The 26,125-nt window shown below is 45.0% G+C and overlaps 1 protein-coding gene and 1 pseudogene across 4 annotated transcripts in view; one reads left to right on the forward strand and one right to left on the reverse strand.

Annotated features, from left to right (window-relative positions):
• TAC3 (tachykinin precursor 3) overlaps positions 1–26,125 on the reverse strand; it is an 82,769-nt gene that overhangs the window by 3,336 nt on the left and 53,308 nt on the right. For 2 of the 4 annotated variants that reach the window (XM_088473188.1, XM_088473189.1), the window contains exons 3-6: positions 13,510–13,612; positions 11,246–11,278; positions 5,048–5,101; positions 1,635–1,701 (exon numbers count right to left, since the gene is read on the reverse strand). In XM_088473188.1, the coding sequence (XP_088329314.1) occupies positions 1,635–1,701; positions 5,048–5,101; positions 11,246–11,278; positions 13,510–13,612 (257 nt within the window). Of the gene's footprint in view, positions 1–1,634; positions 1,702–5,047; positions 5,102–11,245; positions 11,279–13,509; positions 13,613–16,674; positions 16,888–26,125 lie in introns of those variants that run through there. The other 2 variants (XM_088473191.1, XM_088473190.1) reach the window with 2 other exon arrangements.
• Positions 6,103–6,222, forward strand: LOC148523567 (5S ribosomal RNA; annotated as a pseudogene).

Raw genomic sequence — 26,125 nt, forward strand, 5'->3', positions numbered from 1 at the left:
TTATCTAGGTGGTACTGTAGATTTAACATACAGCCTGTATAACGTTTGAAGGACCACCTTAATTTTTTTTTTTTTTACTCCTCCTAATACCTAACACAGGACATTATTGTGGCTTTAGTGCAGTTTATTAGAAGTTCCTCGATTTGACCAGGTCTGCTCTACTGTATATCTTGAGAAAAAGCATGTTTGTCCTCCATTTGATGTCATATTATTGTATGAAAATACAAAGTAATGGCGTTAGTCCACTTTTTGGGAGGGAATTTAATAGTTTTATTGTGGCTGCAGCTCCCATCTAAAGTGACGGGAGCAAATCAATTATTTTAGGCACTCATTACTTACTGCGGAACTCTGCTCACAGCCTCCTGAGGTGCGAGCAGAAATCTGCCCAAAGTAGGGCTTTTGGATGCCTTTACCACATCTCGCCTTGCTTTTGGGTGCCTTAACTGGCACTTTAGATGGAAGAAGCCACTTTACGCCGCTAAACCCCTGCATTTTGGGCATTAAGTGATGGGCGCCCTACAACAAATGAATATCTCCCCTTACTTTAGACAGGAGCTGCTGCGATACAGCAATTTAATGCCCCCTTTTGTGTTAGTAATTTACTCCTGAAGATTCCAAAAAGTCTGGTTTGAAACGTTCAAATTGTTGACATTCAGCATGTAGACATCAGAATGTCAATATGGTCTGAATATCGACGTTCAGGATATTGACATTTCAAGAATATCGACATTGTGCATGTTGACATTTGGTATGTCGACCATGTGGTTTCTCAGAGGAGTTTTAACTAACCCTAACTGCGTTCTAACCCTGACCTTAAAATTGGCAAAAATCGGGTGTCAACGTTGTGTCTATTGACAATCACAATGTAGACACTGGTATGTCGACATTGTGCCATTATGGATATCAACATGTTCAATATCAACCTTCTGAGCTTACATTGATTCTAACTATATATGTACATAGAAGTTTTACATGACAGACAATGAGCTTACTTAGTTTATGAAATCATAATTGTCATCCAACTAACAGTTAATATTGGCTTTAATTACTTAAGTGACTAAGGGGGTCTATTTACTAAGCAGTGTTAGGAGAAGTGAAAAGTGAAGAGTGAAAAGTGATAAGGTGCCAGCCAATCAGCTCCCAACTGTCATTTTTCAAACACAGCCTGTGAGATGGCAGTTAGGAGCTAATTGGCTGGCACCTTATCACTTTTCACTCTTCACTTTTCACTTCTCCTAACACTGCTTAGTAAATATACCCCTAATATTTTTTCAAAAAATATACACAAACTAGTCAACTTAAATACTAGGTAAATAACATGATTCAGTTTATTTTTTTTAACAAATATTTGTTAATAAAATAATACTGAAGAAGTTTAAATATGTAACCAGCCGGGTGGGCTTAGATCCAACAGCCGCCGGCAGGCTTTTCTGACACGGTTGCATCAGAAGTGACCATGTCAATGAAAGCCCAGCTTGGCGTGATTGCATCTGATGCGACTACACCAGGCAAGTTTATGTTTGCACCATTCTATAGTTCTGAATGTGCTGACGACAGGTGTACACAACATGCATGAAGTCATACAAATCTAGGTGCAAACAAAAGAGAGTCTATGGCGTTCCAACTCAACTTACTTAGTTCTGCATTTTGTTGAGTACCTGGAATCAGACTCTGCTTCCTTTTCTTCAATTGCTGGATTCCCTAGAAGTAGGCAGCATTTCAGTGGTTAGTATGCCAAAAGGTTAGTGTGATATTAGATTTACCATTCCTACAGGGATATTTTCTGATTGGAGGCATGTAACACTGGATAGATCTGTTGTGAGTCCTACACATAGATAAGCATACCGTAGTTCCTCACATTTCCAGATTTAGTGAAGATTACCGCCATATTATTAACTCCATAGTACTGTTGATATCCCCCCTACCCACATATTTGATTCCACGAGTACCTAGATGCTGGATCATCAGACAGTAGTATCATACAGAGGGCAAAATGTATAAAACCTTCTTAAGAGGGCATGGAGTAGTTGTCCATATCCCATACCAACCAATCAGCTTCTAGCTGTCATTTATCTAGCACATTCTATAAAATAATAGGTATAATCTTATTGGCTGCTTTGGGCAACTTCTCTGCTTGTTCTCTTTAGAAGGTTTGATAAATCTCCGCCACTGTCTCAACAATGTGGGACATCAGCAGCAATGTGGAGTATAATAAACTACTAGGACTGTAGACATGAACATTCCTCACAATTGTGGTTTGTTTATTAATAAAACATGAGATTGGTGTGAGTGTTTCTTACACATATACATATTTAAACTTGTTAGCATACATGATTGATGGAAGATTGCAGAAAAGTATATACATATACCAGTTTATATTAATCTGTATACAATTTGGTTACATTTGAATAATCAAAGATTAATTTAATGAATTATTATGCATTTGTTTTTCTTCTGCTTCGTAACCTTGTATGTGCTTAGGGTATTAAGATATACTATGCTTTGTTTTTAATGTAGTCTTGTATAATCTGATACATGCAATTACACTTTTAAAAATGTGACATTTTAAACTTTTTCAAGCTATTTGCAACAGTTCATATTCTTATGTATTTGCTAGCAGTGATTACTGTGTTTGTGGTACTGTAGTATTCTTCTCTTTGCTAAGAGCTATGAATTGTTTTATATCTATTTAGCGATCACGATAGTATTAACACTTTCTGTGCAGTTAATTTAAGTGTGCATATAGATGCAATTGGGATTTCTGGGTACTGCACTAAGGGCCCCATTTAACATGAATACATAACCCCTTTAGCACTCGCTAAAGGGGTTATGTCATCCTTTCAGTTTCTACAAACAGCGCTACTCTAAGATTACTGCTGGTTGTCACTGCCCTGCTCTCTCCATCTTTAGATAGGTAGAGCGATACGGTCCCCATTGCCAGAAATGGGCTTCAGCGAAGCCTTCCAGGCACTGGCGGGTCCCTGCGGGGTGAAACAGTCATGCACATGTGCAAGGCCATTGAGAGCCTGGCCGGGCTCGGGTAATGGAGGGGGCGTGGCCTAATTGCGGTAGGCGTGGCCACGCCCCCTTGGAAAAAAATGAAACAAACATTAATTTTTCAGCGCCGCGTAGCGGCGCTGCGCGCTGGGAAGTGGGGCGCTGCAAGCCCCCCAGCCCGGTGCTAAGCAGGGGGGGGTGCGATCAGTGTGATCGCTCCCCCCACAGCCATAGGAGACTGCTCCGGCTGCTGCAGCAGCCGCGAGCAGTCTCACACAGCAGCCCAGCACAAGTTGTATGCTGAGCTGCTGGGCTGGAGGGAGGGGTGACGCCAGACCCCTAGCAAGCCCGGGCCTGGGTAAACTGTACCCGCTCCCTCTCCCCTCTCGGCGCCCATGCACATGTGCAGACTGACCGTCGCACATGCACATGACATAGAAACCCGTTGCTGGCAGCGTTAGGCTGCCAACAGCTGAGCAGAGGACACTGCCGAGGAGGGGTTCGTTGCTGGATCTCATCGGCGAGGTAAGTAATTATGAATACCGGTTTCATATTAATTTGTATCACTGCGATACTAAATAAAATATGCTGCTGGAATTAAGGTTTGTTAATAAATATGGCCCTAAGTGTGAATTGCGCTCGCTCTTTGCGGTCTGTTGACGCCTCTAAGTCTGAGCGAGCGAACAAAACATGCTCTCGCTATTTTGTAAAGACGCCCCCTGGCTATTCGCATCATACATCATCTCCGCTATTTATTAGATTAATCGAGTACATCGAAAGGCGTCTGAACTGCTCGCAGTGCTTGTGGTTGAATTTTCCTACAGCAATCATGCGAACAGTTCAGGCTAAGAAACAACCAAGTGACGTGGCCGATGACGCTGCTTTGTTAATTATGCACACCCTTAAAACGCCCGTTTTGACCGTTTGCCACGCCTGCGTTCGGATCACCACTCCCCGTTTTCAAGCACCTTCCCCTGTTACCACCCACAAACGCCTCATTCTGTCACTCAAATTAGCAGGCACTCGCTATTTTGCGAGCGCATGATTTCTGACCGCAATGACTGGTTGGAGCATGCACATTACGACCCATACGCATGCCCAGATGTGCGAACATCGCTCGGAGCAAACGAGCGGCTGCTTACGAGCGTCTCTGAATCAGGTCCATTGTCAGGCAATCTCCCACACTCATATATCTAAATGTATTTGTCCACATCGGTCGATATTTGTGCTCTGCGCATGCATCGCAGTGTGTGTGCGTGAACCGGCTGCTGCGATCGGGAACCGATCGCAGTGAGCACGCAGTCCAATCGCATAGTGAGTGACAGGAAGTGACCGTTTGGGGGTGGAGAGGGAGGTTGGTCGGTGGAACACAGGCATGCCTGTGCGTTTGAACGCCGCTACAGGGGCATGCATAATTAAGCCCCTGCGATAGCATACGCTGGCAGAGGTTTAGATGGCGACAGAAACTTTAGCAGTTTGTGGGGTAGGGTCAGGTCAACCACAACCGTGCGGATGGTTCTGATGTCACACGATGTTACCAATGTATTTGCTGACTTGCGGATGCATGTCATGGGAAGTAGGCAGCTTTATACAGTGATGGGCGTCTTGGTATAGTGCTGTGGTTGCCGTGCGATTGCATTCATTAGCAGCTAGCGGGTGCGTACGAACGCAGCCATGTGATCCCTGCTGAATCAGGCCCACAATGTAGACTGATTATAGGATGCATGATAAATAAAAAGTAATGAAGTTGCAATAATATGATATCCAAGTATTGTAGTGCTTTAGATTATTTTATAAGGGGAGATGGCTATACAATGTTTTGGATTAAAAAAAAAATATATATATATATATATATATATATATATATCACTTCAGGTTTGTTAGTAAAACCTTTATCAAATGTGTTTTTGAGTTAAAAATCATATTTTTCTAAAATACAGCAGCGAGATGGGGAATTGTTTTGTATTTTTACGTTTCATTTTCTTTTAATAATTCAATTTACTTTGAAGAGCTGTGCAAATGATTTATCAAAGCATTGGTAATTACATACCTGTCTGCAAATTCCTCTTCCCCATTAGACCAACAAAGAAATCATGCATGTCTCCTGTCAGGCATCAATAAGAGAATTCATTTGGAGAACAATATACACATTATAAGCCTTCTACAGATTTTCAATAAGGCCTGCCCAAATAAATTACAGTAAGCTGGCTCAACTATACTTTTATATTTTAGTCTTACATAATGATCTTATTTTATAGCGTTTAGGAGGCAGGTATCAGTCCCTGTCTTTTGCACCAATCACAGTTTCTCCAGGAAGCTCATTAACATATGTAAATTAATCAATGTAAAAAATCAATTTAAATTTGAAATAAAGGTCTGTGGGCGGGATCTATTAACAGGGAAACTGCGGTAAAACCCCCGAAAACACCATTTTCAAGAGTTCTACCACATTCCCCATATGTACAAAGCCCCGGAATGCATCATCCTGGTGGGTAATGCCACCTTCAGTAATTTGCGCCCATTTTACTACCAACTCTACATCACCCTCTAAGGCCCTGATACTGAGCTGGACTGAAATCGAGCATGCGTGTATATTCGCCCATACAGTATGAGTGGCACACCTCTATCAGTATGCTTTGCTTTGGTGCAAGTCATCATAAGTGCAGACTTACACCAGCACTATGAACATAAAACCGAAGAAGGAAGTAGGGCTTGTTACTGGGGCACTCTTAAATCAAAATTCACATAACATATAGCTTTTATTATTGATCATTGAAAATTAATAAGGTCCCAAAACTACGTATAATTACTGGCAGTATTAACATGGAGTGTGGCAAAATAATTTTTTTTTTATTTTTTTTTTTATTTATTATTATTTATGTTTTACGGGGCTATCAATCTCCTGTATGGCAATGATGTATGTAGGACTATCTCATAAGAGGAGTCCGCTTTGTTAAAGAAATATACAGAATCCAAAGAAAGTATTTGCATTCTTTGGATTCTGTATATTTCTTTAACAAAGCGGACTCCCCTTATGAGATAGTCCTACATACATCATTGCTTTGTGTATACCAGGGCATTTCACACCACTACAATTGGTAATACACCTACAGCCATACCACACTGAGTATGCCCAATCTCGTCCGTATCTTGGAAGCTATAAAGTGTTGGGCCTGATTAATACTTGAGTGGGAGACCACCAAGGAATATCAGGTGCTGTAGGTTAGAGTGTATAGAAGGTGAATTGGGATAGAACCGTAACACAGCAAATTCTATTTACAATATTGTTTTCACATACATATTGACTTGTCAATCAACCATCAGGGTTTTATATTATGTGTTCAGGGTTATCAGGGTAATCATCTCATTACGCAATTCATGTATATGTCATGTTTTGACCCCTATGATACATTAAAACTGGAGAGTGATACCCCATAAAACATAAATAATAATAAATAAAAAAATAAAAAATAATAAAAAAATAATAAAACTAAATTATTTTGCCACACTCCATGTTAATACTGCATGTAATTGTACGTAGTGTTGGGACCTTCTTAATTTTGATTTAAGAGTGCCCCAGTAACAAGCCCTACTTCCTTCTTCGGTTTTCTGTTCATGTGTTATATCTTGGGCTTTGGAAGCACCACCAACGAAGTATATTGTATATTATAATATAAGGATGCAATATGTTGGTAGATAATAATTCATTATACAACTAATGGGTTCTGTGCGGTACCCCCTTCCCCTCTTTTTCTATGGATTACACCAGCACTATACCATGTACTAATGATATGCCTGGATATATTTATATATGTGCTTACGTCACACTCTGCTAAGTACCCAGTTCCATCAACATGGCCTCACTGAATTGTGCCTACTGATGTGTCCTCACTCGTCTTTGCTGCAGTTGTGCCAAACAGTCCCTCTCGGAACGCCTGGTCCCTTAAGACACTGCTAGCGATGGGCGTCTGTTTTGCCAAAAACGCGTCTAAGGGCCATATTCAATTAGCAGCAAAAAGTCAGAATCCATGGAAAAGTATTGCGGATGACGTCGTTTCGCCAGGCGGAAACTTTCCTCCGTATTCAATGGCAAACACTTTTCATGTATGCAGAAAGTCGATGCAATGTAATAGGCGAAAAAGATTCGCCTATAAATAGGTGGTGAAATGAAGTGAATTTTTTTTATTTGGGGGTGCAAAGGTGGGGAAACCACCCAGAACCCTTAGGCCAGCCCCCCAATAGATAACTATAAAAAAAAAAACTAAAAAAAAGTGAGGAACACCCCAAAAAAGTACTTTCGTTTTGGGGGCACAAAAGTTCAAAGTTGGGGTACAAGCATACAAACTAGCGAAATAGACTTTAGGGGGGTCTGCAAGTATTGGGGGAGGTATTTTTTTGATTGCATGTGCCTGTAGTTGGGTAGTTTTTCACAATTTTTTAAACTTCACTTTAGCGACTTTAAAATATGCTTACACCCATTTTAATGTACCCCAAATTTGACAGGACTACTTAATTTCACCAGAAAATATTGCTTAATGCCATTCTTCACCACAACTTTAGTACCCCAAATAGCTTTATTGGGGCTATTCAGGGACCTCTACATTGATCCCCAATGTTAGTGCATCTTTTTGGGATGTTCTGGCAGTTTCCCTATTTCTGACAGTACTTCCCGCCTGTTCTGACTTCGCGGCTTGCCGTTTTCGCGTGTTTTGGAATTGAATAGGGCGAATAGCGGGGGGCGCCCAATAAGTTTCCGCCTCCAAAACACGCGACGTCAGCTGAAAGTAGAGCAGGTGAAAAGTCTGGGACTTTTCACCACTAATTGAATATGGCCCTTAGTTGCAACGCATCCTTGCTCATCTAGCCTCAATACACCATGCAGCACGATTTGCTTGGCGTGAGTGAGCCATCGGGTCCCGTGCAGCTCAGCTAATGTCTGCTATCTTTTTTTTTTTGCTGAGAATGCATCTAAGTGGCAATGCGTTGTGCCTACAACATGCCATGAGACTGCTTATTAATTTGATTAGTACAGTAACACATGTATATCTGTGGGCAACTCTGCTAGTGTTGGGCGTCTCTCGATGCAACTTCGCACCAAGAGACTGTGAGCCGTATTCAATTTGAGCCGAGCCGCGTTAAGTTAATGTGGCCGGACTTAACGCCGACTTTGCCTGTTTTGTAGGCATTAAAGTTTTGCGCGCGTGCTCGCTTTACCCCATATTCAATTTCAAAGTACGCGTAAACGGCACCCGGCGATACTGTAACAAGCGCAAAGTACTGTCATTTTTGGGAAAATCAGCCTGTCACCTCCCCAAATGATGCTCTGACATGGGGGGTTCACTATGGTATCCCCCGATTTGGCTCGCTGAAGGTATTTGGTGTTTTATATGGGCTCAATAGCTGGTAAATAGCGTTTTTCTATACCTGATGCAGAATAGTATTTAGGAGTATTTTTTCCAGAAAATAACTTATTCCCAGCATATTTGGGGTACTTGAAAATGCGGCTTTGAATAAGGTGATGCAGAAGAGCATTTAGAAGTTTTTTTAGGGCAAAACAACTAAATTTGCATGCTAATTGGGAGACTCAGTCGCACACAGATATACATGTGTCACATATCAAATTAAGCATCAAGGGCCCGTATTCAATTTGAAGCGTTAAGTCCGGATCCGCGTTAAGTTACCGCCGATGACATCATTATCGCCTGTTTTAGTTTTACCCCGTATTCAATTTGAAAGACTTTCCGCCTAGGCGTTAAGTCAATGCAATGTAATAGGCGGTAAAGTATCACCTATGAATGGCAGGCGTTAAAAAGTGTAGGATTGGGGTTTCGGGGTGCAACGTTTCTTGAACCCCCCTGCAGCCTTCAGACAGTCCCCCAAAGGTAATCTGTGCCAAAAAATAAATAAACTAAGGGCACCCCAAAAATTGACTTTGAAAAAGGGAGCAAAAGAAAAAAAAGTTGGGGTACAAACTTAAAAAATAGCGAATTTTACTCTGGGGGGGGGTCCCTAAGTATGGGCCAGGTGTTTTTTTGATTGCAGGTGTATGCGGCAGGTGGGTTTTTCACTATTTTTTTTAAGTCACTTTAGCAACTTTAAAATATGCTGAACCCCATTTTCAAGTTCCCCAAATCTGATGGCCATAGTTGTTTTGCCCTAAAAAAAACCCTTCTAAATGCTCTTCTGCATCACCTTATTCAAAGCCGCATTTATGCACCTGCCGCGGCTATTAAAAACCCAGACTTCCTTCAGTAGTTAAAAATGGGGGTACCCATAGTGATTCCCCATGTCTACACATCTTTAGGGGGGTCCCTAGAACATTTCCTGAAAATTCCTGTTTTGTTTAACCTGTAAAAAAAAGTAGTAAAAATTTACCAAAAAAATGACAAAGTCCCCCCCAAAAGCCAAACCAGCCCCAGGCTTGCCAGCCAGTTGTGGTTTCTAAAAATATGGGGAACAAAAAGTGTAGGGTTCCACCATATTTTAGAAACCAACCCAAGGCTGCAGGGACCAGCTCTGGTTTTAAATATAGGGGTAACGTGGGCGAGTCACACCATGTGGGAACTGTCAGTTGCCGGAGCCAATCAGCGGCCGCTCTACAGACAGCGCGGCCGCGGATTGGCTCTCGGGACTGCCAGCTCCGTGCATGTTCCGGCAGCTGGCATTCGGGAGCTATGAGTATGTGTGGCAACACACATACTGATAGCTAGTGCGTGGATCGGGTAAACTCGTTTTTTTGTTTTGCCAAGTCCCGGGGATCCTGCGGAGACCAGCGCCAGGATATAGGCAGTATGAATTCTTCTTTGCAGTGCCATGTTTTCGGATATTCTACTGCAGAAGAGGATAGAATCATCTGGTATACTTAAGTATGTATGATTGGGTAGGTGTGTGTAATAAAATTATACTATTCACGGTGTGTGTGTTTTGTCTTTTTTTAACTATTTATTTTACAGTGAAGTTACAGGTGCCGCATGTCTGCTGGCACTTGTTGTTCCACAAGTGCACAATGGCAGGCATGCTGGCACTTGTAGTTCCACTGTAAAACACAATATTTTTACATTATATGGCCCCCCCATTACCTCCATACCCACCAATCCAGGGGTATGGGGAAGAGCCCCGGGCTTCAGCGTAAGCCTGTGGTGCTCGGGAGGGGGAGGACCCTTCTTTGGGGGGTCCCCGACCCCCCGAGATCACCGGCTTGTACTGACCAATTTGGGTTGCTAATGCTTTGGACCTGGAGCTCCGGTGATTGGTTCTCCAGGCTGTGGCATTACACCCCGGTCGGTTGGGTCTGGTGCTGGTCTTAAATATAGGGGGATCCCCAAGTTATTTTTACCCCTATATTTAAAACCAGAACTGGTCCCTGCAGCCTTGGGTTGGTTTCTAAAATACGGTGGAACCCTACACTTTTTGTTCCCCATATTTTTAGAAACCACCACTGGCTGGCAAGCCTGGGGCTGGTTTGGCTTTTGGGGGGGGACCTTATGTAATTTTTTTTGGAAATTTCTACTACTTTTTTTGACAGGTACAACACAATGGAAATTTTTGGAAAATATTCTAGGGACCCCCCTAAAGATGTGTAGACATGGGGGATCTCTATGGATACCCCCATTTTTAACTACTGAACGAAGTCGGGGTTTCAAATAGCCGCGGCAGGTGCATTTTTGCAGAATTTAAAAAAAATGCATTTTGGGACTTAAAAATATGCTAGTACTCATTTTCATGTACCCCAAATTTGATGGGACCATTTTTAAAAATGAAAAAAATAAGCTAAATGCTCTTCTGCATCACCTCTTCAAAGCCGGGAAAAAAAAACAACTGCTGCAGCTATTTAAAAACCTGATTTTCTTTTGCAGCCAAAAAGGGGGGTACCCATAGTGATCCCCCATGTCTGGACATGTTTAGGGGGGTCCTAGGATTATTTCACAAAAATTCCTGTTTTTTACCGATGATCCAAGTATCGCCGGGTCCCTTTTTCGCCTACTTTCAAATTGAATATGGGGATACGCGGGCACTTGCGCGATGCTTTAACGCCTGGAAAACGTTAAGTCCAGGCCGCGTTGAGTTAACGCGGCTCGGCTCAAATTGAATACGGGCCCATATTGTATAGTGTGTACCCAGCTTAAGTTTTCCCGAGTAACTAAGGCTGTTTTGACACCCAAAGTGAAATGGCGCTATATACATAACTTCATAATCATAGTTATTTTTAATTACTATTTAATAATCAATTTTATGAATCTTTACTTACGTTTTAAGGGCAACGAGGGGAATTCCTTAGAGTCTAGAAAACAGCAAAATAACCTAGTTATAGAGGATCACGGTGCTGATTGTAGTGCATTTCTACATTATTAGTCCAATATGTCAGTGGAAAGTTTATCACCTGGTGTTTTCATCACACCTGCTGCTCACATCTGCTTCCTGCCTGACTGCACTTTATACAAGCTACATGCTGCTATCTATTATGTATAAATGTTACTTGTACATCATTTCCATGCCCCAGTGCCCTGCACTGCTATCTCCTATGGCATGTTATAAATAAACTATAAGGGAATTATATTAATAACACATGCAGTTTATATGCCATGGAGGTCATTCTACTAACAAGCCAGTGTACAAGCATGTGATTCCGATTAATAATAATATTAAAAAAAATTTATTCAGTGTTACAAAAATAGAAAGTTTTAGGTAGCTGATCTTGTTACTTTGCGATGCTCAAGCTGATTCCATACTTGATGGATATGTCTACTTCCTTCATAGCTCTTGCAGTAGCTCTTCTGTTACTGGTGTGTAAGGTATTTTCTCCACCCCCAGCCACTAGCGGCTTCACTCAGTGTCGTAGTCAAGGTACAAATAGTTTATTATTCAGGTGACTTTGGCAAACACATCTGGGGTGGATGGCAAACCATATACTTCATGCATTAGTATTAGGAGAGGCTTCCCCTGGCTACCAATATACATTTTATAAAACTAATGGACTATTACATTACAAACATGTAATTTTCCTATTTAAAATCAGTGACATGCTAGTAGCTCTTGTGAACATAATTACATTTTTCTCAATATTTATTAGAATTGATCTATACTTTAAACTAGTCCTAACCTGCATCTTAAAGATTTTTTTTGTGTGAGACATCTTGGCTCTTTTTCTTTACTGGGCTGTGACTATTAGACATGTTTTTGATTTTAACCACTTAACTGGTGTGGTGGCATGGAATGCTTCCGCAGTCAGCCGTGCTTCAGCTGACAAGGTCGCAACCCATGCCACTGTGCCACCCCACTGCTTCCCCAGGCTTTTAAAGAGGAGATCTGTTCTGCACATGTTCAAAATGGATGTCCTCTGACTCCCCTAGGCAGTAACCATAACTGCCAACATCACTGCCAAAATCACTCTCCATAATGACGTATAAACGGCATTCTGGAGCGCATACGCCGAGTACAAAAGTGCGAGAAGAGGCAGTATTTGGCTGATCTTTGCAAGTGTAGAGATTAGCTACAGCAGGGGATACTAATCATCAGTCCCCTCTGACCCTTGCTCTGCTGCGCTTTGCATGTGTGGAGGGGGAGGGGTAAAGTCCCATAGGGGTAGGGGGTAATAGCCCGGGGAGGGGGAGAGATCTACTTTCAGTGGGGATGGGGTATGGGTACAATTACATTATTTGATACTGGAGGAGGGGTTAAGATAATTAAAAAAAATTACACCTGTTACAGAAGAGGAGGAGGAGGATGTGCAAAAACAGGGATGTTTTACACGGGGGTGTTGGGTTATTCTCTATTACAGGTTGAGTCTCCCATATCCAAATATTCCGAAATACGGAATATTCCGAAATACGGAATATTTTCAGCATGACTGAGATAATGAAACCTTTGATTTTTGATGGTTTAATGTACAAAAAATTGTCTAAGGCACAAATTATTAAAAATATAGTATAAAATAACCTTCAGGCTGTGTGTATAGGGTGTATATGAAACATAAATGAATTTCATGTATGTACACAAACTTTTTTTAATGCACAAAATTATAAAAAATATTGTATAAAATGACCAGCAGGCTGTGTGTAAAAGGTCTATATAACACATAAATGCATTCTGTGTGTATATTGGGGTCCTATTCCCAAGATATTTCATTATAATATGCAAATATTCCAAAATACGGAATATTCCGATATCCAAAATACCCCTGGTCCCAAGCATTTTGGATATGGGAGACTCAACCTGTACTACTATTGGGATATGGGGGGTACTGTTAATAGGATCTGTGACTACTAGGGGGTCTATTGCCAATTGGGGGTAAGAGGTAAGTTTACAACTGGTGCCTATGGATATGAAGGGGTGCGAGTCACCCTCAGGCATATTGTTTGATTAATAAAATATATAAATATATGTTTAAAGAATACTTTCTAAACTTTATTAAATTTAAAAAAAATAGACAATTTTTGAGCGGTTTTGAGGAAAAAAAATGTAAGTTAAGTGATTAATTATATTTCAGTGATTTGCGGTAAAGTTCAATATTACCTGAATTTCTCCTGCCCATGAGCCCAACAAAACCGTCATAGGAATCTTCATCATATAATCTCTTCAGAATGGATGCTGGAAGTTTGTAGATGTCTGAACTTTTCTGTTATGAGAAACAACAAAGAAAATCCATAATCACTTAAATAGGTGAGCTAATCATTAGGGGCCCATTTAGCAACGAGATGTATCATACGCAACAAGTTTTAAACTAATTGTCTATGATAGTGGTGCTCCAGCCAATCAGCTCCTAACTGTCATCTGTTTGAAAAAATGTTTTAAAACTTGTTGCGTATGATAAAACTCATTGATAAATGGGCCCCCATTAATCTCTTGTGGAGGATCATTGTTCTCTTGAACCCAGTTGAATACAGGGCCTGATTCAGAGCTGAACGCTCTGACCAGAGCGCTCGCTCTGAATCAGGGCCCTCCTACCTTTTTTTGGAGCGTCCTCATGGACGCTCGCATAGCTGTGGGTTACCACCCACAGCTATAGCGAGCGTCCATGAAGATGGTCGCGATGGTCTTGACCATCACGACCATCGGGCTTGCGATGGAGACCCTGCGGTAGGGTCTCGCTGCCGCAAGCCCTGGAGTGATTCACTAGTGATGTCAGTGGGGCCGGCTTGAGATGGTAGGCATTCCCATGGGAACGCCTCCATCTGGCAGGCACGCCCCCGGCATGCCCACTAAAGGGGGCATGCTGTCAATCAACATCGACAGCACGCCCCCTTTGGTGCGAGACCCGGAGCGATGGAGAGCCCGTCACTCGCCAGGTCTCGCGCATGCGCACGACGGAGCTCCCTCCGTCGTGCGCATGCACAGTGGGGAAACATCGACCCGCTCGCAAGCATACTGCCGCTCACGAGCGGGTCTGAATGACCCCCACAGTCAGGTATAATACAGTCATACAAAGTAAATCCACAGTGAGCCCCACTGAGGGCCCACCCCCTCCTCAAGGCGTCAGATTCCAGACTGTGCACTGGAATTATACATTATTACTCTATTAGAGGGCCAGTTAACTGGAGGAGAAAGACCACTGATAAACATGGGTGCATGGTTCTTTTCTATAGAAACTACATCAAGATTAGTCCTCCTGCTAAACAAAGTCGATGATCACAACACAATCCTGTCCCCTCCACTTGTTAGCTGTAGGCTTTAACACAATTATCACTGGACCTGATTCAGACCAGCTCGCAAGACGAGATCGCTCGCTGGCAAAAGGGCCGGATATGTAAATTAAGCGCTCGCACTGCGTCGCGTATGGACGCCTACTGTGTGTTAGTGAGCTACGGCAAAGTGCACTCGCAATTGTCTGAAGACGCCCCCTTGCCACTCGCAACACACGTCATCTCCGGGAAATGTATGATTAATTGGGACCATCGTGAGCCATCGGAGCTGCTTGCAGCCCTTGGGGTTGCCTTTCCCCACCGCAAGCACAGCGATCAGTGCGGGCTGAAATACATGCAGGTGACATGTACAATGACGCTACTTTGCTAATTATGCATGCCCTTTAAATGGCGTTTTGACGGACAGACACGCCTGCGTTCGCAACACCACTCCCCCGTTCACAAGTACCTTCCCCTGTTACCACCCACAAACGGCACTGTCTGTCACTCAAAGTAGCGACCTGATAGTGGCTTACAAGCTACCAAAATCAGATCGCAACGAATGGCTTGCGCACGCACACTGCGAATTATACGCATGCGCAGATGGGTGAAAATCGCTCACAGCGAGTGATCGCGCCTTAGCGAGCGGGTCTGAATTAGGTCCAAGGTTCCTACAAGTGACTCCAATGACATTGTAGCTTTGCATTCATTCACTAACCTACAGTTAAGTAATTCCAGTGGTAAGAGCCTAGATAGCTGAATCTTTTGTTGTTGTTGTTGTTGCAAAGACATGTATTTCACAATTAATAGACCTAGGGCATTTCTCATTGTATTTTAGACACTGAGTACCATGGTCCCCTATTACATGTACAATGCATTAATGTAGTATATACAGACAAGATCATCATCATGTGCTTAATTATTATACATATGTTACATTATACTGCATTCTCTGCACTATGGTGTATAATTCATAAAGGAGCCCAGACCATGCACTCTCTGTAGAAGATGGCATCACCCTCCGTTGACCGACCAAACCCTTTAAGAATGGACCCCTACCACTGCATTTCCCCGGTTGGCCCTGCATGGCCAAGTCCAACACTACCCCCCCATTCCCCCACTGACTCATGCGTCAGCTGACACCCGCACATGCTTAGTAAGTGCACAGGTGATCCCGGAAGCTGAGTGATAGCTTAAGCTGTAGTAGTAGGGACACAGATGACAGCAGCAATGTAGTAGTAGGGACACACTTGACAGCCAGGGGCAAACGCAGGAGTTTTAAAAGGGGGTTTCCAAACGGTTGATTTAAAAAATAAAAAAAAAAGCAACTACATATATATTTTTCCACTGTTGCCACTTCTTACAGTGGAGACTCCAGGCTGCATGCTGGCACCCAGGTCATATTGTATTGTAACCCCAGCAGCACAAACAGAGATGGTGGCTATCTGTGACTCCAACCAGGAGGGTTTTACAGCACATAAATAAACAACAAAGCAATTATATTCCCCAATCATTCCTTTCCCTGTCACACATAGCAGCAGCACACACACTGTATCACACACTGGAAGCACACACACCGTGTCACACACTTGAAGCACACACACCGTGTCACACATAACGGCAGCACACACACTGGAAGCACACACACTGTGTCACACACACCGTGTCACACATAGCAGCAGCACACACACTGGAAGCACACACACCGTGTCACACACTGGAAGCACACACACTGTGTCACACACACCGTATCACACACTGGAAGCACACACACCGTGTCACACATAGCAGCAGCACACACACTGGAAGCACACACACTGGAAGCACACACACCGTGTCACACACTGGAAGCACACACACTGTGTCACACACACCGTATCACACACTGGAAGCACACACACTGGAAGCACACACACCGTGTCACACACTGGAAGCCCACACACTGTGTCACACACTGGAAGCACACACACCGTGTCACACATAGCAGCAGCACATACCCTGTCACACACACCCTGCCAATCACACCACCCTCTCAGTGACACACAGCAGCAGCACACACCTCTCTATACTGTGAAGTACAAATGCCTACTTCCTGCATCCAATGGGTTAATCATCACGAGTCAGTTTGCCGGCAGAACGGGACTCTGGAGGAGTATTGGGGTGAGGAATGCAGGCTGCCGCTGCCTGTGTTACTACTTCAGACATAGGAACACACACTATTGCACTTTTGAAATTGCCGCGTTTAGCTGCCCGGGCTGTAAATTTTCTGACATCCGCCTCTGGCACTGCACGCATGGACCCAATTACACTGTTTATAAAGAGCGGTGCCAGGGCTTTTAATCTGCCAGAATGCCACCTCAAGCCCTAGAACACCCTGTACCTTTCTGATGGTGTCATCCTTTCTTTTACTCTTTCTGGCTATATGAGCTGCCTGTCACTCCGTTGGGGTGCCATTTTAGACCACCCCCTCTGTATGATGATACCCTGGTGCACTACACAGTGCCTATGCCATCCAAGGTGAAGTGCACCTTCCTCGGGGCTACTCCACTGCAGCATCCCCATAGGGAGGTTTCACCGTTCTCAGTCAAGGTGTCCTCCTCTGCTCTGCTGCTAGCTGCGGAGTTCCTTCGAGGTGCCGGGCTGCTTGGTGATCCTCTAACTCCCCTGGGAGGCCTGCAGTCAGTGCCTGGGCAGCTCTAATCGTGGTGGGTGGCCTGTGACTGCTGCAGAGACAGAGACAAGGCTGTCTCTGTCACTGGAAAAAAATAATTTTGGTCCTTCAGGGGGGGTTTCTGGGTACTCAGAAACCCCCCCCTGCGTGCGCTACTGACAGCAGCGGTGTAATAGGAATATACATGACAGCATGTATATAGTAGTAGAGTAGTAGGGACACACATGACAGCAGGGGTGTGATAGTAGGGACACATATGACAGCAGGAGTGTGATAGTAGGGGACACATGACCAGAGCCGGCCCTAGCCAAATTAGTGCCCTAGTCAAGATTTTGGGTGGTGCCCCCCCTCCGCTCCCATGGGATCCATACACATATATACATATATATACACACACCCACATATATATACACACACCCACATATATATATATATATATATATATATATATATATATATGAGTGTAGATATATATATATATATGTGTATAGATATATATATATGAGTGTGTATATATATATATATATATATATATATATTTGAGTGACCGTCATATATATATAGCTGTGCTTCATATTATTTGTCCCACCCTGAGTCAGTCTTCTTACCTGTGCAGCGAGCGTTATTTTACAGTGGCTGTGGGCTGTGGCTGGGACAAGATGGAGGCGGAGCCATGAGTTGTTACTCATGGCTCTGCTCCGCAAAGGCCCATGGGAGGTGTGGCAGCGGCTGGGCATGCGCAGCATGCCCTCCCGCGGCCATCTTAGCGCCTCCGACCTGTACTGTCAGAATAAGCTTCTATGCAGAAGCTCATTCTGACTTTGGGGCCAGGCAGATGCGGATGATGGTCACATGACCGGCCGCCTGGCCATCTGCTGCACTGCCCGATCGGAGAGCTCCGATCGCGGCAGCACGCTGGGGGGTTAGCTGTGCCGACGGGCTCTCAGGCTCTGGGTAGGTGCCGGTGGCACTGGGAAGCAGCAGCGGCTAGCGGCAGTTGCCGGCGGCAGGGGGGGTGAGGGAGAGGAGGGATTGGAAGGACTGACAGTGTGACAGATTAGGAAGAAGAGGTGGCCGCACGCAGAGCTCAGCCTCAGCCCTGCTTGATGGAAAATGCCCCTAGCATGCAGAGTCGCCCCTAGGCATTTGCTTATCATGCCTATGCCTAGGGCCGGCTCTGCACATGACAGCAGGGGTGTGGTAGTAGGGACACACATGACAGCAAGGATGTGGTAGTAGGGACACACATGACAGCAGAGATATAATAGTAGTAGGGATGACAGCAGAGGTAGTATTAGTAGGGACCTAGATGACAACGGAAGTGTTATAGTAGGGACACATGACAGTAGGGATGTAATAGTAGTAGTAGGGACACATGACAGCAGGGGTGTAGCAAGGATGTAGTAGTGGTAGGGACACATGACAGTACGGATGTAATAGTAGTAGTAGGGACACATGACAGCAGGGGTGTAGCAAGGGTGTAGTAGTGGTAGGGACACATGACAGTAGGGATGTAATAGTAGTAGTAGGGACACATGACAGCATGGGTGTAGCAAGGGTGTAGTAGTGGTAGGGACACATGACAGTAGGGATGTAATAGTAGTTGTAGGGACACATGGCAGCAAGGATGTAGTAGTGGTAGGGACACATGACAGTAGGGATGTAATAGAAGTAGTAGGGACACATGACAGCCGGTGTGTAGTAGAAGGTAGGGATTTCGAAGAAAAAAAACAAAAACTATTCGGTTATGTTCTTCCATCGATGGAGGGAGTCCAACTGGTTCTCTCCCATCGATGGCAAAAACATTCAACATCGGCCATAAACCATCAGTGATTATGAATCACCAATGGTCGATGGCCATCCCTAGTAGCAGGACAGCAGGGATGTAGCAGTAATAGAGAAATTCAGAGGGTGATGCTAGGGTAGAAGTTAATTACATGGGAGGGGACATTAATTGTATGAAGGGGGTGCATGAACTGACCTGGGTGAAGTATGTATTAATTATAGGGCATGAAGTTATCTGTGGTAGGCATGAATTGATGTGGTTTGAGTTGAAGTTGGGGGTATGTGAATTGAGCTATGCTGCGCAGGAGAACTTTTAATTTTCTGAGGCTTCGTCCACTGGTGTGATCATATGATGGATGACTGCTGGGTGGGCTGCTGTCTCTACAAGTTAAGAGATCCCAGCACACATATTCCCCGATCATTTTGAATTTATGGTGCTGCTGCTGGTTGTCAACCAACACCTTATCCATTACATTTAGAATGACTGCATTTTTCATGTTACTGTATTTACCTGGCTGAGTGTAAGGGAAGTCTACTGCTGGTGATGCCGCCTCCATCCTTTGGTACAGATTGAATTGTGGAACTCAGGGCCTGATTCAGAGCCGCTCGTTAGCGGCTGCTCGTTCGCTCCGAGTGATGTTTGCACAACTGCGCATGCGTACGGATTGTAATACGCATGCGCGAACCAGTCAGTGCGGCCAGAAATTGTTTGTTCGCAATATAGCGAATGCCTGCTATTTTGAGGGACAGGAGGAGGCGTATGTGGGTGGTAACAGGGGAAGGTGCTTGAAAACGGGGAGTGGAGATCAAAACGCAGGCGTACTTAAAGGTGAAAACGGGCATTTTATGGGTGTGCATAATTAATACAGCAGCGTCATTGACCACGTCACTGGGTTATTTTATAGTCAGAACTGCTCGCAAGATTGCGGTAGGAAAAACCAACCACAAGCACTGCAAGCAGTTCATACGCCTTTCCATGTACTCGATTAATCTAATAAATAGCGGACATGACGTATGATGCGAGCGGCCAGGGGGCATTTTGTACAAAAAAACGACCGCAAGTTTTGTTCGCTCGTTCAGACATAGAGGCGTGAACAGACCGCAAAGAGCGAACGGTTCATTTGAATAGCCACCACTTTTTTCAGAACGAACGGCCGCAAATAGCGACCGGCTCTGAATCAGGCCCTCAGCTCATCCAACTGTCTTCAGTAAGGCGATGCAGAAAGGTATTTATATTGGGATACTTGATTAGTGTTTGTTTAGGAGTGTGTATGTATGTATTTTCACTGAATTTCCAAGGTGCATGGAGAGTAAAGAGGTTGGAGTGTGGTCTAGTAACAGGGCATCAGGCATTACTTGTCAATCCCTCTTCTGGAGGCACAAACTGGGCCAGTCAGCCTGTGCTCCAGATACTGCTATTCTCGTCGGTGGATCCCTATCTTCCTTTTTGGCCTAAGACCTGCCCGATTTTGCAGCATGTCTGTCACTCTCACAGAGAGGCCTATTCATCAAACATGCGGAAACGCTAGTTTCTGCATATTTTAGTTACTGGGCCATTCATCATCAGGAGTCCGAAAAGGAGCGCCATCTTCTTCTGCTTCGGTTATCAGATCCCTGCTCCTTCCTGTGGGAAGGACTTCTGGGGATCCCTCTGCTGCCTCCTCACTACCTCCCCGGTGGCTTTGCGCATGCATGACCTCAGGTCACGCATGCGTAGCCGCGCCGTCGGGAAGGAGGTAAGTAACACAGCTACTTCTGTAGCTGCAATACTAACCGAGGGGACAGCTGCTTTTCGGAGCAGTTTTCCCCGCACCGGAGCAATGATGAATTGCTCCGGTGTCATGCTTCCCCTGCTGTGAGTTGGATACTTAAGTATCCCTCGCAGCGAGATGATTACTTAATCATCGGAGGCCATATGGCCTACGACGATGAATAGGCCCCACAGACTTGTAGGGCAGATGCAATTTGTGTGCACAGTCACTTGAGACGTGGCCACATGCAGCTGGGCATATATTTACATTTTTTAAGAAAAAAATAGTAAAATCTAGATTATATACAATGTATTATATATATATATTATATATACAGTGTATATATATGTATATATATATATATATATATATATATATGCACCTATTTAAAGAAACAAAGTTTAATTTATTTTATTCTCTTGGTACTTGCTAATTAGACAAATGCCACTACAGATGCAGCATCTTGCCATGTTTTAAACCTTATGCTACCTGCCTGACATGATGACTTATTCACTTACTTGATGCCAGCAACAAGGTAATCAAAAGCAGCAGTTCTAAAAGATGCAGTGCTAGGCTGAGGTTGATCTACGGCTTCATCCACATTGAAATCGCTTCTGCCAACATGTATTTTTATATGAGGTGTTATAGTTGTATTGCTTTGCATAGGGGCCCTGTCGCTGGAGTGGCCCCGCATGACCAGCAGCGCTATACAGACTGGTGGTAGCAGCACCTTCACCCACCACACAAGAATATCAATGTGTGCCCTGAGCACTGACTGCTGTGTACCCTATCCGATTCCAGTGAATGCGGGCCCAAAGCATCTCCCCCCACCCCTTACCGTCCGCACTCATCGTGCCACACCGATCTCTTGCATTGATGATGTTAATAAATTTGGTTTTGTTATTGCTCAGCTTTAACTTGATGGATCGAGATAAAACAAAGTGCTGGTTATTTCTAGGAGTTTCCACTACAAAATTATGCAGTTTTCATCGGTTCAGTAGTTTTTACGCCAACTTGGTACAAACAGACAGACACAACGTTCTTATTACATTAGTATAGATAAAAGAAAATAATAAAATATTTCTTGACCATGCCCCCTCTAGTGACTGGTCTCACCTCTCTGCTTCATGGCAACGTCCCTTCAGTGCCGTGCTGCAGCGAATAGGCCTATATCATTGTATTTCCTCTCTGGGCCCTTCATATCCCAGTCTGCCACTGCATCCATCCCATTTCCTGCAATACTTTGCAGTTCATTCCTTTTTCTACTTCAGGGTCCTTAGGGGGTCCACAGGGTTGACCTTGGGTATAGGTTGGGAACCAAATCCGGGCACCACGCAGTTAAAGCTTTCAGCTCTCAGGATGCACTGGTCCACTCTCCCTATAACCCCACCCCCAAGCCAGAGGCACCTCAGTTTTAGTTAGTGCCCAGCCGGAGTTGAGTCACCCTTGGCGCAGGGGGGCTGCTTAGCAGCCCTTAAGCTTAGATTTTATTTTAAGAGTTTTAATTTATTTTATTCTTTTTTATTACTCTTCAGAGCGGCAGCATCAGACTGTCCATTGGTCGTCCAAGCTGCCGCTCCTACACCCCGCAGGCGCTGCGGCGCCAGAACAAATCTGGGGATCGTAGCGGGACCCAGAGTCTGTACTAGCCGGACTCTGAAGGAATCCCTGGGTTGCTGCTGAATCGACGGGGATAGGTAAGTCGCTGGTCACCGCTTGCGGTGACCCGCGTGTACATGCAGCCTTATGCCTCCAGGCGCTAACTGTGGCGGTGGGCTCCCCCTCCATAAAGGCATACCCCGCGGGTCCACTAGACCAGCAGGGATTATAGTGGCAGTGGGAGCTGGCATCCCGGGGGTTAATTGCTAGCCAGGGGAGGCAGCCTTCCCTGTCTAGTGGCTCCTCCTCTCAGCTCAGCGCGCCTTTCCAGCGCATGGTGTGGCATCCCTGAGCTGCTTCCTCCGTGGGCCACGCTTCCTCTGAGGTCTCCAGGCGGCCATTTTCTCTATGGTGCAGCAGAGAACTCCTAGGATGACAGTGAGGGCCTAATTCAGACGCGCTCGCGAGCCTTGAGTGCTCGCAAGTGGGTCGATGTTGCCCAAGTGCGTCGTTATGGGTCTCGCACCAAAGGGGGCATGCTGTCGATGGTGAGTGACAGCACGCCCTCTTTGGTGGGCATGCTGGGGGCGTGGCTGCTCAGACGGAGGCGTTCCCATGGGAACGCCTACCGTCTGGGGCCGGCCCCACTGACACCACTAGTGATGTCAGTGGGAGTGCTTTTGGCTCTGATAGAGCCAAAAGCACTCCAGGGCTTGCGGCAAAGAGACCCTACTGCAAGGGTCTCGTTGTAAGCCCTATGGTCGCGATGGTCTTGATACTAGTCTGATTAAGAGCGCTACTACGCCTTACATCCCTGCTCTGACAGATTCTATGGATACGTAGGTGGTAGCTTTGCCTGAAATCAAATATACTCGCTTTCAGGGGCTGTTGCCCATCCAACCATGGCTAAATGCTATTGAGAGATGGGCTGATGCATTAGTAGACCATTTTTCCCTCAAAAACTTCTGGGGATCAGATGTCTCTTGCTTACATTCAATATGCAGATTTCATATGATGGAGTAACAACTTTAGGTACCAGTCTCCTAACCTTCAGGGTTTCGGCCGCGACTGTATCTGCCCACCATACCCTATGGCTGTGCTCCTGGAAGGCAGAGGTGGACTCCAAAATAGCCTTTAAAATGGATTACCCTATAATGGGGAGATCTTGTTTGGCCCTGACCTTGACAAGATTGGAACAACGTTGGCAGTATAACAAATTACATTTCTGCTTTCAGCTACTTACACTACAAGGCCACGAACTACATCTGTTTAGTCCTTTTGTCCTCAGGGAAAGCCTAAAGGTCAGTTTTTTCCTAGACTGTCAGCCTCCACGAGGGCCGCCATGCCCAGAACCAAGCAGACCTGCAACTCCAGACGCCCTGCTTCTAAACCTGATGAGGATACACCTTCCGGCTGACGGGACAAGCCTTTATCCCAGAGTGAGATACCAGTGCTGGTGTCAAGTCACCACGGATGCTTGGGTAAGAGTTGAATTCTCTCACGGGTACGCCCTCTCATTGCTCAGACAGCCTCCCCACACTTGTTTTGCTATACAGGCCCTTCTTCAGACCCGAACAAGGCTTTACAAATCCAGAAAGCCATACAGTCCTTGCGGTAAGCAGGAGTAATTATGCCAGCCCCATTATCTCAGCGGGGGACTGGTTATTCTACTTTCTTTCTGGTGCAGAGGCCGAATGGTCCTCATTGGTCTATCCTCTATCTGTAATCCCTTAACCAATTCCTAAAAGGTGCCTAGGTTTAGGAGGGAACCCCCTACGCTCCATCATCTGAGCTATGGAACCTGGGGACATTATGGTATTGCTGGATATTCAGTACGCATACCTACAGGTACCTATAGAGCCCTCTCATCAGCGTTGGCTCAGGTTTGCTGTGCCACAGAAACACTTCCAATTTTTGGGCTCTGCCTTTTGGACTGTCCACAGCCCCACTGGGGTTTAACAGATTTATGGCTTTTATGACAGCCCACCTGTTCAGGGTATCCGACTGCTCCTGTATCTTGATGACCTCCTGCTCTTAGCAGGATCACCAAGGTACTTTAAGAAACATTTTCAGTTAACCATTGCTTTTCTTCACAAGCACGAATGGTTAATTAACTGGGAAAAAGTCCTCCCTGAATCCCTCACAGGGTATGATCCATCTGGGAGCCCCGCTGTATTCCCAGAATCAGAGAATCCTTCTGACGTCAGACAAGATCTCCTCTCTTCAACTACGAGTGTGCAGATGTCTCCACAGTCGACAAGTGTCATTACACTCTGTAATGCAGGTTCTGGAATCCAGGGTGGAATCTGCTCAGTTCTATGCCAGGCCTTTGCAAAAACTGTTCCTCTCCACATGGAACGGGTTTCTCCATCGGATCACTGTTCAGACGATCATGCCCTCTCCGGAGGTGCATCTGTCTCTATCTGGGTGGCTATGGCCATCTCATCTAGGGTAATCCTTACTACGAATGACAGTCTCTGGGGCGCAGTGACCAGTCCGCACTCCTTTCAGGGCAGTTGGACGTCTGTCGCTTCCGCTCTGCCAGTCAACTTATTGGAACTTCAAGCTGTCTTGGGCCCTCGCTCTGGCCTAACACATGCTTCACCGTAAACCTGTAAAGGTTCAGTCTGATAATGTCACAACAGTGGCTTATATCTAGGAGACACTCGTAGTTGGGCAGCAATGAAGGAAGTGTCACACATTCTGACACAGACCAATGGTCTCCTCCTGACCATTTCTGCAGTGTTCATATCCGGGAGTTCTCCATTGGGAAGTCGACTTCCTCAGCCATCACAATGTGCATTCTGGGGACTAGTCTTTTCTCCAAGAGAGGTTTCAATCCCTAGTGAGCAGAGGGGGCCTCCCAGAGGTGGCCCTCATGGCCTCCTTACTCTATCACACACTGCCGGTGTTAGGGTCCAGAACTAGAGGTACTGGAGCAACCTTCAGTGACGCATTATCAGTGAAGTGGTCCTTCAAATTTGTGTACCCATTTCCTCCGGTCTCCCTTCTTCCTAGAGTTCTTTGGAAGTTCAATCAAGACGGAGGTACTGTCCTGCTGGTGGCTCCAGATTGACCCAGATGTCACTGGTACTTAGATTTTCGGAGTCTCTCCATTGACACTCCGTTCCTGCTGCCTCAATATCTGGACCAGTTGTCTCAGGGTCCTTGCCTTTCCCTGGACCTGGATCGTTTGTCTTTGACTGCGTCCCTACTGTGGTCCTAAGGCTTCTCTGGCTCTGTCATCATCGGGATGTTTCGAGCGTGTAGGCCAGCTTTTGCTGGGATCTACCTCTGAATGTGGCTGTGAAAGAGCTCCAATATTAACTTATCTCAGTGCCATCATGCAAGGGCCAGAAGACTTAGATTTTAAATAGCTCAAAACTTACACAAAAGAACAGACATGGTTGTAATAGGAGCTACAACAGGATATACCACCTAGCAGAGTCTCTTGTTACAGACAATGTGGATGTGTGGGGCTTTGAGCTGGTGCAATGCATGATGGGAGGAGGTATATAAATTGAAGCAGCCAAAAACAGCTCCCTTTTCTCTGCCATTTCCATTCAAGACACAGACACACACCTGTCTCACTGGACTCCTCAGACTATTCAAGGTACTCTGTCCTCTATAATAACTTGTCTTCTATAATAACTCTATTGCCTAAACTTTCCTTTCCTGTCTATCTATAAGAGCTAACACTCACA

Source organism: Taudactylus pleione, unplaced genomic scaffold (genome assembly GCF_031769625.1).
Source record: "Taudactylus pleione unplaced genomic scaffold, aTauple2 ptg000130l, whole genome shotgun sequence".
NCBI lineage: Eukaryota > Metazoa > Chordata > Amphibia > Anura > Myobatrachidae > Taudactylus > Taudactylus pleione.